Source organism: Ictalurus punctatus, chromosome 13 (assembly GCF_001660625.3).
Source record: "Ictalurus punctatus breed USDA103 chromosome 13, Coco_2.0, whole genome shotgun sequence".
Taxonomy (NCBI): domain Eukaryota; kingdom Metazoa; phylum Chordata; class Actinopteri; order Siluriformes; family Ictaluridae; genus Ictalurus; species Ictalurus punctatus.
The window spans coordinates 21,009,177-21,024,081 of NC_030428.2; the positions used below are offsets into that span (position 1 = coordinate 21,009,177).

A 14,905-nucleotide genomic window follows, 5' to 3' on the forward strand; every position below is an offset into this window, starting at 1 on the left:
AATATCCTGGCACATATTGGAATTTATGATGGGATTACTCTTCACAGGAGTTCCTGGACTACTTACTCCAAAACAGCTGCCTCTTAAAGTTTTATATACATTCATACATACATACAAAGTCAAACTGTTAACAATTTGTGCCAATAAATCTTTTAAACACTAAACAATATAAAAATAAAGAATTAAATCAACAATCCACCACAGTATCCAATTACATGCACAATTAAAATGCGTGATTTATTCAACAAAATCAATAAAAATGCTACAGCATTATTAATATTAGCTAAGCTCCCTAATATCCTAATTCTGTTTGATTCATTTAAACAAAATCATGATCACAATTATAACATGATTTATTATGCAGCCCTACATTTTAGAATTATTTTTAGAACTGTATATTCTCGTTTTTATCTTTATTTGATTTTAAGCAGGACAAACACCTTGTTGGGTTATTCACACATCTTTAAGAGAAGATGATCTGGTTGCTCTCCTGTCTGCAGCTGTTACATGGAAACGGCTTGGGGGTGTTGCTATGGCTCCCTGAAACTTGTTTTATTTAAGCCTGAAAGATCATTAATTCTGCCTTTCATAAATGTGCTATTTTCAGTACATTTAAGGTTGTCAACACCAGCTGCTCTTTGGTTCAGTGTAACTGCCGCTAACGTTCCCCTCTCAAATCTGAGCTGAGAGAGGCGGGCGCAGGGGACAGGAAGGACAGGAGGGGGTTGGGACAGCAGCACCACATATACCATATATATGTTATATATATATATATACACACACACACACACACACACAAACGCAGCAAGCTGGAGCACAGCTAGAATACACACCCTGATGCACAGACAGGGGACACACACAAAGAGGCAGAATGAAAGGGAGAGATAGACAGACAGAGAGGGAGAGTGGCAGAGAGAGAACCACTTATGGACTACAAGGTCACAGCAGAAGTCCTTAATCTGGGCCATTTATCCGAAAGAACCAGCTACAGTTTACCACCACACTGAAATCATCACCTCAGAGACCAAGCTTCACCTTTTCAGAGCCTAAAAACTGGATGACTTTGACAGGGTTTAGACTGTTAGACAGGCAGGACAGAATGGAACAAGGGTTTCAAAAAGCTATATTTATACAACCTGGCTTTTCCCTTTCCCTGCTGACACACACACACACACACACACACACACACACACACACACACACACACACACACAGAGTAGAATAGGGAGGGACATGGAGTGTTTGTTGACCTGGATAGCAGTTTGTGAGTGGGGCGTGGTATAAATAGCTTGGTGGTTGGAGTTTTGCCTGGCTAAAAAATGATTCTAGCTTAATTAATCATGCAGAGATGTGAACAAAACGCTGGAAACAGAACTCAGAGTGGAAAAGCCAGTCTAGAAACAGGACAAATGGATCCGTACAAGACAATTTTTGGGTTGAAGTTTTAGGTAGGACTTTGACTTGGCTTTTGTATTTCCTCATTTGTAAGTCGCTTTGGATAAAAGCGTCTGCTAAATGAATAAATGTAAATGTCAGTCCGCTACAGGGTGTCTCACAAGTCTCCATACATAGGGGACATAAGCAATTTTTAGCAAAATGCCTTTGGAAATTTTTCATATTTAAGAACGCCTTTGACAAAAGAACGTATTGAAATCATTCTCGATCATGGCTGGATCGGGAAGCTGTCGCAAGGTTGCGATGGACTTTAACAGGAAACTTGGCGAGCACATCACACACGACACTGTTGACAAACTTACTAACAAATTCAAAAAGACTGGAAGTGTTGCGGACCGACTGAAACATGGACGTCTATGAACATCCACTGACAAGGGCACAACCGATGTGGTGCTGGAAAACATAGTCCGCTATGTATGGAGACTTTTGGTACACCTTGTATTTCTCCGCTGCATGAAATATGAATCTCATAGAAATTGACATCCCAATTCAGAAAATATCACTGAAACCGCTTTGGGTATGGACGGTGAGCCACAACCACTTTGGAGCATAAAGTCCTGACCATGTGCTTTCTCAGCATAGATTAGTTCATATAGCATCAGATTAATATGAACAGGTGTGTACCTTTTGTACAATTAAATAGTTCATTGATTAAATGCAATTTTCAATCTTAAGCTCAGTGGCAGGAAGCACATTCACAAAGTTAGGAATTATGACCATCTGCTGAGGCTCCTGAAATAAATGTCCTGGTGTAATTGCCCAATTTACCTTGAATATTAAGTACTGTATTTTAGTGGTAAAAAGACTACATTGCCTAACATAACAGCATCAGTTGCATGTCCAGGTTTTCAGACATGGGGTGGGAAAGACTGATAACAGCACACTAAATGTGTATAGGTTATTGTATTTTCAAAATCTTTGAGAAGTTCCTCAAATGGCTGTACAGTGACATCTACACACTGACAATCACAAGTGTCTGAACATGTGCAGATGTGTATTTTTGTGTACCCACTATTGACAATTAAATACTGGGGAAAAAAACAAGCATTCCATTAAGCACCTAAAACCAAATACCTATTTTATAAGGACTTGTTCACTGTCCACTCATAGCTTTTAATGGGACTCTATTAAAGGCATGCTGTAGGACAGGGGTTGGGAACCTATGGCTCTTTCAGTGATTGCCTATGGCTCAACGGCAGGAAAAAATATTAGGAATCATGAAAGCTAGTGTGCCAATTCAATTAAAACTCTACATATTACATATTTTAAAATATTACATAATTCATAATCGATGCCCATTTGTCTTGTATACACTAACCAGTAGTACAAGAAGCTCAAATTTACTGGACAATGAGAAGCAGAGCGGTAATTTCCCAGTCTAATTCATAAATCGGTTGAAAACTACATAGCCGGTCTGTTTTCATTTTTTTAACAAAGGTTAAATAGCTAGAAGAAAAAAATAAGACGATGAGTATCGTTCCTTCCAGTCCGAACTGGACGAGTTTGCATATTTGGAAGTCACATTAATGTTAAGTAATGTTCAATTTACTGTCTCTTACATACTGCATCTTGCATTGATTTACCATTTGATGAAATTATCATTATTGGTTAAATGATGTCCAACAGGCCTATTAGGTGAAGTGCAGGCTGTTGGGTCAAGAACACTCCAAATGTCAAACGGCCTTTAATACATTACTGCTTTTTATAATTATGCAATAATAGTAAAGATAATAACTATGATTATATATATATATATATATATATATATATATATATATATATATAAACTATGATTATATATATATATATATATATATATATATATATATATATATATATATATATATATATTCTTCTTATTATAGTTATTATCTTTACTATTATTGCATAATTATAAAATGTGGTAATGTATTAAAGGCTTTTATATATATAACATCAAAAAAAAAATCATAACTTTTTTTGGCTTTTATGACCAACCTCTGCTGTAGGAGATGATCTCAACAAAATCTCGTCGGATTTCTGTAACAGACTGTGAGGTATTGTGTTCTCAGATTATATAGTACAGATTCCAGATTACACAGTGATGATCCTCTAATGAACAATGACTGTTTTGTTTATGTCATCCATCCCGAATGATCCTGGCTTGTGCACAAAATGGTTTAATAATAATTGGAATAATGGTATATTAGTAGCAATGTTAATCAGTACGTCCGCGATTTCACGATTTCGTGTTCGCAGAAATGAACAGAAAATCATGCAAACGAAGCAATATTCGGAAGAGCATGCAATTTTTCAAAATGACCGCAGATTTTTCGCAGATTTGGGCAAAGATGCGTTATGTGACATCATCACAATGCACATTCTGCACTGCTAGCTGTTTTTGCATCATCAACCTACACATTCACAATAATTCTGCAATATGAACATTTATTCATTTATTACTATTTGTTGCTCACCCTCTATTGTTAACTGTGCAATAATCCATTTATCAGTTTTCTGTATATAACGGTGTTACTCATCTGTATATATTCATATTCTTATTCATCTGTACATACATTGAGGTGTTCATAGTGTACACATTACCATTATTATAATTTTTTACTACTATTTTTCTATTCCTATTGTATATATATATTATTTAAGACATTTTTAAAATTCGATTCCTATTTAATGTGTATTCTTTCCTATCTGTTTTTTGTGTAATTGAGCTGCTGTAACGACGGAATTTCCCCAGTGTGGGATCAATAAAGTTTATCTTATCTTATCTTATCGTATTCAGCCAAAGTCTTCTTCGATTCACGTGCGGTGAACACGAGTACAGCTAAAAAGTCTAATTTACCGACAAACAGCAGTGAAAGACCGTGCAAAACAATTTCATGAAATTGCAATTTCGCCAAATCCAAGTAGTTCAAGTGAGCTTGAGGTAATATAAGGATATTTTTTCTATCTAGTAGAATGCATAGCTTTGCAAGTAATTGCACGATGGGCCGGGCATGTGCATGGGCATGAGTTTTGTGTAATCCTATATCATCCTCTTTTTGCTGGCTTTTAGATAAGCGCTGTAGCAGTAGTCACGCTCTTAGATTTTAATCCAAAATTTCTGACACTGACAGAACTCAGTGGCTCTCTTTGGTTACCATGGCACTAAATGTGCACCAGTCATCATGTCATATTATGCACTCTGAGAATTCTTTTACAATGTGTGAACAGGAAAATTGGGCCAGAAATCATACACTGTAATCGTGTCTTAACCATAAGTTACTGTACACCTAGATTTGTTTTGATATTATCGAGAAAACTGTTTGATTGTATTCCAGTCGCAAATAGATTTTTTCCAATAAAATAAAGAAAAATGTCACAAACATTTCTCAGTTCCTTACATCTATTTCTTACCTGTTCTAATTCCAGACTATTTAACTTGAGCCAATTTCTTAAAGTTTAACCAAAAACATTAATTTGACTGGCAGTGTAAACGCTCTTCAAATAATTCAGTCAAAATGCCCAAAAAGTTATATCAATCATATAATCAACATGAGATACCCGATGATTTATTAGATCTGCATCGATTTGATGTCAAAAGGACTAGAAATTGGAGCGGCATCAATATTTTCATCCTGTGCCACATCACTGGCCATGCCTCTGAAGACCAAACTGCAAGCGATGCCACAGTAGCGCTGCAGTTACCTCGTCTGATGGAAAATGGGTTTTAGGATGGATTTACTCCGAGACATGTGATTAGCACATCAAAAGCTAAGAAGCCTAGGCAAATAGCATTTTTATAACATCCTCTAAAAACCACTGGACCAAATTTGCATCCGCTTCTGTCTACACACCAAGTTTCAGATAGCAAGTGCCTTTCAACAGCATGAGACTATTAGTGGCAGCACTGGCTAAGCCTATATGAGTAACGCAGTCGCACAGAGAGAGAGAGAGAGAGAGAGAGAGAGAGAGAGAGAGAGAGAGAGAGAGAGAGAGTGAGAGAGAGACTGAGTCACCCAGGTAGACCATGAAGAGAAGAGGATGATGAACGATGAGGAAAGGACGAACGTTAGGACAGGTAAAGAGTGGAAAGCAGAAGGCAGACAAAGGCAAGCAGACAGCTATGGGGCAGAGGACAGTGTTGGTGAGGAGGGTGGGCGTGTTTTGTGCTAGTACTAGGCACAGCGGGCAGGGGCACAGTCACCATTACTTACACACAATGTGCCGCAACAGTGCCAGGGCGGTGGCTGGGTCTCCAGCCTGCTCCAGGCGCAGCGACTGCTCTAACAGAGCATCCGCCTCCGCCAGGCAGTGCTTAAAACTGCACCCCTTCCCTGCAATTAACACACCAAGGCCAGGCTGCTGAAAACATGCACGCACACGCACACTGCCTGTGGCACGCCGGCGAGCTCCTGATACACACATAAACCTTGCCACTTTATGCAGAAACAATAGATGCAAAAGTATCACCAGAAGAGATGCACCCGGGTAGCTGCACAAAGACACAGAAGCATGCACTCGTACTCAGAAACACACTGTGTTAGAGTTTGGACTACTGAACGAATCAAGAGATGTCTTAGTAATATATGTATAGTATTGCTTCAGTCTCTTGATGATCCTGTTGTGCACTTTTCACACATCTACAGGACAAGGGGAACATCTGGACGAACATTTGGTTTACTCTTATAACATGAGGCAGTTCAGGTGTTCACCCTTCTTCCTGTTTCTTTCCGTTTATTTACTTCATCTCCCATTAGGGCATCCCAAAAACAGTACCCCCAGCTACTATACCCAGAGAGAGGAAGTAAAAAGAGCAAGGGCAGAAACGCACACCTAAATACAAACAACAACATGATTATTGGCACCCTTCAGGAGAATAGCAGTGGCATTGCAGCTTCACGGTTCCAGGGTCTCTGGTTTAAACCCGAGTTTGGGTTACTGTCTATACAGAGTTTCTGTGCACGTGCTCCCTGTGGGAAGTCTGTGGGCTTCCTAGAGGTTGTATGGTTTCCTCCCACCTCAGGAAAAATGCTGGTAGGTGGATTGGTGTGAAATGCACACACAGTGTTCCTGACCAGGATAAAACACTTACTGAAGATGGATGAATGAATTACAGCTATAAATAATTGTAAGGTAGTGCAGTGAGGTGCGAGCTAAATTAGCTAGCTAGTTAAACAGGCCAAAGTTAACTAAGTGTCTTGTATGAATATTAAGTTTAAAAGTTGAAAGTGGTGTAACTTTATAGCACCTGGCACACATGCACGTGTCCAGAAGTTTAAATATTACTGACTCAATGCTGTGACCTGTTTCCTGCCAAAAGATTAAGACTTGGCTGTAGGTGGATCTTTCAATAAAATTCCAAACATAATATACACAATTATACAAGAACACAAAATAAGTGTTTTGAAATTGTCATATGAGGCTCTACATTTGAACCAGATTAAAAACTCAAGGTATGTCCACACACTTAAAATGTTATACGTGGAGGAGTACAGGAAGACTGGTGGTCTTATTCTCTGAAACCAGTGTGTTGCAAGAAAATGCACTAAATAAAAGACAACTGAATTTTGCTAAAAGTATTGTATTAGAATAAAACTATACCATGTCCCTATATACAGTATTTAAGCCTAAAATATACTGCACAGGTGTCCATACATATATAAAATGCTTGATCCATTTTATATATTTGCTCAGTTTCATGAAAGGTGCCAATAATTCTGACGTTGACTATATAAGTACGTCCCCCTTTTCATTTGTCTTGGAACGGTCTCTTGTCTGTGTCCTGATAACAATAGTGTTTCATGTTTCACTGTTTAACTGGCAGGAACAGTTGTCTGTCGCCTGTCCTGTGTGGTATTTACCCTGGTGTTGGAGTTCATCCAGGTCCATAAACTTGCTGGGTTTGGGATTGAAGCCCATGGCTGCCTCTCTCTCCTTTTCCTTCTTTCTCTGGAGCTCCTGCTGCCTTGCTCTGCGTGCCACCTCCTCCTGCAGCTCATCAAGTTCACTGCGGCCCTCCCCTGCACACACGCATATGCGCGCACACACACACACACACACACACACACATTATTCCAATTTCTAAGCAGTTAGGAGTAGCTTCAATAGACAGTGAATGCTGGCATTTGCTGCAGCTCACCCAGATTTACAGGGCTGTTGCTCCAGCTGGGCGATCGCATATCTTGCAAGATGGCACTGCTGCTCTTGGATTTTGGCACTGTTCGCCAGGATGGCCCTGACGTCATCTGTCTTTTACTGCTGGCCTCCCTGAGGTGAGAACAAGAGGGTAACTAAGACTGAAAGAAATGATGACCACAGTCTGACACTTTAGTGCATGTGCATACACAGTATAATTGTTCTGCATTCATGCATAGGACCCATGGCAAAAACAATACAAAGCCAGTGTCGTTTTGCTCGCCCACAGCCAGCCACTGGACATTCAAGGAGTTGTTCATATCACCATAGCAACCGTGTAAATGAAGAATTATTGCAGATTTCTTGTTGCTTTTACTACCAAATGAATTACGTAAATGTCCAACAACAATTTTCAAACATAGAAGACATGGCCAGTACTTTATTTCAGAATAGTGAAATCAGAAAGTGTCAGAATGTTAGTTTAATTATAGCTGTGTACAATCTGAACAGTGCACGTCTTCAGTGCACTCATTTCTAACACTTTGCCCTTGCAGTTAGAAGAAAGAAATTAGCAGGTACAGAGTTGTGAACTGTTCCTACATCCGTGATCCATGATTAATTACCTGCCAAACTTTCTAATTATTAAGGAATCTCAGAAGTGTGGCTAAACAGCAGCTTGCTTGAAGTCAATGTACTGAAGTGTTAAAAAGCTCTAAAGTAACAGGAATGTAATACCTGGGTGCACTGGTGCTGAGGTTCTCATTGAGAGGCATGTCCATACTGATGGGGCTGCTGCTGTTCCTCTCACTGCTCTCATAGCCGCTTTCCATCCTCTGGATTAACCGTGGTGGCTGTGCCATGCCGCGTGGAGCGGCCGGGACTGGAAGGTGCCCCATTCCTACGTTAGACCCGCCCCCTACTATATCCGTGGGCTGCGTCTCTGTGGAGTCCATGACGTGTGCTCCAATCCCAGGGAAAGATTCGTTAGGAGTCTGAGGGATGGCATCCTCTGGGAGTGGACTCGAGCCTAGCCGTTGCCTATCATGGCTGAAGATGTTGTCGATGTTCAGCACTTCTCTCCTTGGCCTCCAGCATGGTCTGTAGCGCCCCCCACTGGAGCTGGACTTGGACTCGCTGCTGGTGCTCTCGTCCTCCCAGTCCCTGGCATGTGGCCCGGTTTCGGATCCGCCAGCACACGAGCCCACTTTCGTATAATCGGGCAGTCGTCCTACGGAGGATGGCCGTGGTGGAGACTGAGGAGCTACCTTCTCTTTTAGGACATCACCTAGACAAAGAATGTATTCAGTTCAGGTCAAAATGATCCAACAATTTCACGTTTTGTAAATATGCTATTATGTTCAGATTATTTTGATGTGAAAGAAACAATGTGATCATGTCACATTGTCAATAAAATGGCTTTGATGTGAAACATGGAAGCCCTGTAACATTTCTACCACTTACATCTCCTGTCAGGAGGATTCACAAGCAGGTGAATGGGTTGTGTTTATATTTCTATAAACTGTGTAAAGATATATTGGGTATTTTACAGCTGTAATGCCATAAAATCAAAATAGATGGCCCGAGTAAATGGGGCTGCCGTTGCTAAGTAAATAGAACATGAGGGTTAAGAGTATGATCAGAGAGTAGAGGGATCATATTGTTACCTGCAGAGTCCATGCTGTTCTGTGAGCCGCTGCTGTCCTGATTGCACACCACAGTTCCCTGAGAATCTGAGGAAAAATGGGAGGCCATGGACTCGTGGTGTGAGCGTGAGTGCTTATAACTGTAACTGTCTGTGGAAGAGTCTGTGCGTGTGTCGCTGGAGATGGACGGCTCCCTCCCTGAAGATACAACAACCACAAGGACACTGATTTCAATGTAGGGGTGAGGGATAGGGCAAATAATATCCTATCACTATATCAATATATTTTTCACTATATGCCATAACATATTAAAGTATTTAACCTTGCTAACAAATTGACAGCAAAGTAGTTATTTTTATTTGATATCGGCAAATGAATGATTAAAAAAAAAAAAAAACTGCTGCCACATGATTGGGTGATAATGGCATGAATGAGCAGTGGTACAGTTGTTCTTGTTAATGTGAATGTATAAGCATATACTACTGGATTAATGATTTAATATTCAGAATGGCCCAGTGTTTAAAAAAAAATTGTATTTAGAGTTTATTTCTGCTAGCTGAATAAATCTGAGGTACATCATTCACGAGCCACAGTCACAATGACATGAAGATAAAAATGTTGCACTGTCTAAAAAAAGTTTCTGTTCAATCAACATCTTTTCCTCTATTCTCTCCTTTACACGTTTCATCTTCCTTTCTCTTTCTCCACCATCAGTCCTTTCTCCTACCGGAGTCTTCGCTGTCGTAGCCGGCCTTGCTGCAGTGGTGCAGCTCCAGCTGAGCAGCGGGCATGTCTTGCGATGCCACAGGCGTCCCACGGGGGTCAGCATAGAGCAGAAGCAGGGGCTGGTAATGGCCCTTTATACAACGCGAAACCACGTCTTTCCACTTGGGCCCAATCTGTAATTGTCACACACACACACACACACACCATACATGAGTGAACTTTTCCTGCATGAATGAAAGAACCAAATGCTTTTTAACTACAGTTGTTACCTCTTTGACGTGGGCGTCATCAAAGTACATCCACTTGCGTATCTTGGTTTGGAAGAAAAATGTAGAGTAATGCTTGCCGTAGTAACACACCATGCCCACCAGGTAGAGCTCTGATTGCTTGGCCCGGTCATCCGTTACTCGGTAGAACAGCTATGGAGCACAGATTAAGTGTAAGAAGCCTAGCTGCAAGAGCCAATCGAGCAGTCGACTTAAGTGGATGGTTTAGAGTTAGGACGCATGGGGCCACCCACATGAACTGCCGAGAAAGACTAAATCATTATGAGGGATACTGACTCATCAGCACTGTAGGAGGGCGTCCTGACTTATACACTTCACAGTGATGGTTTAATGAATACATTTCACACAACAATACAGCCATAAAAGTTCCATGATTGAAGTTGGGTTCTACAGAGCTAAGGATTCCATTGGGCTTCAATTCAGTGTTCTATGACGCGATTATAAATCGATATTTTCTGCATTTCAATGTGGATTTCTTTAGCCTACATAACGATTTATACCCAGTATGATTACTTGCTGCTTTAAAAAGATCTTTTTCATCCATCATGGAAAAAAACAACCCTAGTCTTACTGTATTTCCTTTAGAGAGAATTAACTTCAGGAATTCAATATTTCATAACGATCAGAGAGAAAAGAGAAAACATTCAGAGAGAAAAGTCCACATTTGAATGTTTATGGCACAATGTTCTACTGACAGTCAATAAAATGTGTTTCCTAAACCTTTGGCCTAATGCTATTTCATGTAGGGCTCAGAGTAGATTCATATCCTGTTGGCGTACTTTACTTTTTGTACGAGTTTTGAATATTCTAAAAAATATTACATAAAATAAAAAACATAAAATGTTCCAGTAGTTAAAACGTCTGTGGGTAAATGGATAAAGCCTAATGTAAAACCTTACATTTACATGTGTAATATGATAAAAATAAATATGATCTTGCTGTGTGAATTACTCTGTGACGTGGACACATAGTGCATGCCTTCTTCTAATATACTGCGTAATATTCTAGGCTAATTCATATTCAATCAATAGAAATATGAAATATTTCAAGTGAATGTGATTTTAATAAACTTTGACAAGCCTAGCCTCTAATCATTTTCAGAAAGCATTTAATCAGAAATATTTAATACTCTGACAAAAAAAAAAACCAAAAAAAAAAAAAAACCATAATCCTCATTAATTCATCAATGCAGAATACATCAATATATTTTTGGGATGCATTTGGAAATCAGTTATTTTTTCCCTCCCTAACTGAAGTCTAATGTTTGTGGCAATAAACTTGAGAAAGCAAGATTCCTGCATAATACACATCATGATCATCTCTTCAGTGTCTATCTAGGACTTTCACATGTCTAAATGTGTGTGTAAAGATGTGGGGTGTGTGTGAGTGTGTGTCTTACATCCCCCAGACGCAAGCATGTGCCCAGGCTGTGGATGACATCCTCGGCCAGGTCCGAGTGGTCCGAGTCCCACACCAGGCCGATGCTGATGATCTCAGGAGAATTCATCAGGACACGGCGAATGCGCAACATTTCTCCACAGTTACTCTGAGAGAGAGAGACAGAAGAGCTACTGTTTGACTTTGAGTCCAAGACAAAAACCAGACGTTGGCTTTGTCAATCTGTGTGCTTCAATGAGTGAGAAAAGGAGAAAAGAGATAGTCTTTGGAAAATAGCTGCAAGTTCCAGAGAGGCCTTATGTTCAGCACCCAATGTTCTAGCAGTTTTCTTTGAGTCACTGCCCACCACTGAGCTGCTTGGCAGTGGAAATGCGGAAACAGGAGGAGAAAACCCTGGCGATCGGTGGCATGGCCAGCCTGACCCGTGGCCACCGCAGCTCTGCTTTTGTGCAGTCGAGAGGGAGAAAAGCCAGCAGGCTGGCACAAGACCAGGGTAGGGATAGGGATTAAAACAAAGAGTGCATTTCTCAGAACTGGCAACATCCCCTGCTTCATGCTCTCTCTCTCTCTCTCTCTCTCTCTCTCTCTCTCTCTCTCTCTCTCTCTCTTTCTCTCTCTCACTCACATACACACACACTCCTTCTATATAGACACACACACACACCAGTGATTGACTAATAAGCTGCAGCAGTAGGACAAACACAAACACCCAGTGTCCCATCAGCCAGCAGTCCTGCTGTGTGTTCTTAAGCCTGTCAAGTTGGGTGCCAGAGATCCACAAAAACAGAGTCTTCAGCTTCAATTACTCACCACATCTCAGTTCAGCCAACTCAGGGGATCAATCCAGAACATTAGTACAAGCAGTAATTATAAGTGAAATTGAGCTGAATTCTGATCTCCTGATCCATATTAATCCAGCTGAGACTAGCATCAAGGAACATAATGAAATAGTCCTAACCAGAGAAACGTGCTCTAATTTTATTTCCATGTCGTGTCTGAAAAACACTGTCATGCATGCGGACTAGAGAGCAAAAAAAGCAATATGACTTAAGTGATTTAAAGATTTGCGAGTATTGTGGGTATCTTCAGGTGTAAGTGCTTTTTTTTTTTTAAAGTGCTTTCATACACCAGTGCACGGTTTATGTGTAATCCTAAATGCAGCAGCCGCAAGGTGACGGAACACGATTGCATTTAAAAAGCACTGCTGTCTGAGTTTTTTTTGGTCACAGAGGATTTTCCAAGCAGAATAAAATGCCAAGCGATGTTACAAGAGCTCCTCACTAATCAGGTCACCAACTGAGGGACAAGTGAGAGAAACAAATATGGTGGTGCCGGTGAAAAGATTTGTCTTGTTAGTGAGCAAATGTGAGGGGATTTATGATATACTGAACTGACAATATTCCATTGCCAATATTCCGACATTGCATATATATATATATATATATATATATATATATATATATATATATATATATATATATATATATATATATATATATATATATATATATATATATATATAGTGTGTGTGTGTGACCTCACCGGGCAGTTACGCAGGTCTCCCATGGTACTAGCGTTGCGCAGAAGCTCCCCAAACATGTCCGGGGTCGGCTTCTCCCTGCACTCAAGCATTCGCACGGCCTGGTTACTGCAGCAGAGGAGCAAAGACACAAACATGTCCTCAAGCACCAGCTATACACTTACGCAAAAACACTGCATTTGTGCAACAACAGGCAAGACATTCAAGATATTTCTGTGTACCGAGAAAGCCTGCTCATTTAAACTCACTTATAATGGAAATTGTAATTTTATAATTTATGTGAAACATCTATTTTTGTAAAAGGTCTCCATGAATTCATAATTCAAAGGTATTTGTAAGTTAAACTCTAAATCTGTGTAATTCATGAATATACAGCATTTTCAGAGTGGAAAATGTGTGGTTAGCGATGACCAATATAGATATGTGGAACACCGATGCCACAAAAAATGGTTTTGGTATAATAACCGGAAACAGGTGTCTAAAACTTTCTCTGGTTTAATATCTAAGCAGATGTTTCTCTGTTAAAACATCTGCTTTATCCTAACACCTTCACTCTTAGGGTATAAAAATTGCAGTGTAGAACTTTGTGTTATACAGTGGTGCTTGAACGTTTGGGAATTTTCTATATATCTGCATAAACATGACCTAAAACATCTTATGATTTTCAAACAAGTCTTAAAAGCAGACAAAGAGAATTAATTCTTAAACAAATGATTATTGAGTTGGTGGAGTCTAAACTCTTTAAAGATGGTTTTGTAACCTTTTCCAGCCAGATGAACATCAACATCTCTTTTTCGGAGGTCCTCAGAAATCGCCTTTGTTCATGCCATGATACACTTCCAGAAACATGTGTTGTGAAGATCAGTCTTTGATAGATCCCTGTTCTTTAAATAAAATACATTTCACCTATGGATCATTTTCCTCAATAAATAAATTATCAAGTATAATATTTTTGCTTCATTTGTTTAATCAGGTTCTCTTTATCTACTTTATGACTTGTGTGGAAAATCTGATGATGTTTTCAGTCATTTTTATGCAGATTTATAGAAAATTCTAAAGGGTTCACAAACTTTCAAGCACCACTGCATAGTTATGCATTTTATACATTTAATAACTTCCCCAACACTGTACTTACACGTCCATGTTAAGCAATTTTAAGTAAGTTTGGAGTAAACAGGCTTTCCACTCCTTTCTTAGTATAAGGAACTATGTTGAATTTCTTCTCTGTGTTATCACTGTTAGAGATAGAGTGGCAGCGGGGGCGCGGCCAAGCATCAGCTGCGGACGGAGAGAAGGTGGGTCGAACCAGCAGGTCAGAAGACACGGATGATTCTCATCATGCTTTACCGGCCGGTTCGACCCGCCGCCTCTCCGTCTGCAGCTGATGCTCAATCATGCCCCCGCTGCCACATATACATATAGATATTAGGTTGGGAAAAAATCCTCACATTTAAACACAAACCTTAGTGAGCTACTGCAAACACTTCAAACATGACCATTAAAAATGGAACACAATTATTAATGTAAAACCAGATGTTGAACATTCCAGTTTTTGGCAGCAGTCCAAATCTACTCTGGCTGTTATTGACCACTGCACATCCACGTGCTCAAATGTAAAGAGAGCCCGACTTTTTATTGGATATATTTTCCTGATAAAACTGATAGCTCGCAAATACCAATCACAGTCTCTTTAAATGTATCTAATAAATGTGTCAAACATAAGTTGTCTGTAAAATGTCCTC

The 14,905-nt window shown here is 39.8% G+C and overlaps 1 protein-coding gene across 3 annotated transcripts in view; it reads right to left on the reverse strand.

Moving 5' to 3' along the window:
- usp54b (ubiquitin specific peptidase 54b) overlaps positions 1-14,905 on the reverse strand; it is a 123,852-nt gene that overhangs the window by 9,350 nt on the left and 99,597 nt on the right. For 2 of the 3 annotated variants that reach the window (XM_047159252.2, XM_047159251.2), the window contains 9 exons: positions 13,166-13,271; positions 11,625-11,771; positions 10,208-10,357; positions 9,940-10,111; positions 9,234-9,410; positions 8,305-8,854; positions 7,574-7,701; positions 7,296-7,454; positions 5,649-5,768 (listed from right to left, as the gene is read on the reverse strand). In XM_047159252.2, the coding sequence (XP_047015208.1) occupies positions 5,649-5,768; positions 7,296-7,454; positions 7,574-7,701; positions 8,305-8,854; positions 9,234-9,410; positions 9,940-10,111; positions 10,208-10,357; positions 11,625-11,771; positions 13,166-13,271 (1,709 nt within the window). The remainder of the gene's footprint in view (positions 1-5,648; positions 5,769-7,295; positions 7,455-7,573; positions 7,702-8,304; positions 8,855-9,233; positions 9,411-9,939; positions 10,112-10,207; positions 10,358-11,624; positions 11,772-13,165; positions 13,272-14,905) is intronic. The other variant, XM_047159253.2, reaches the window with a different exon arrangement.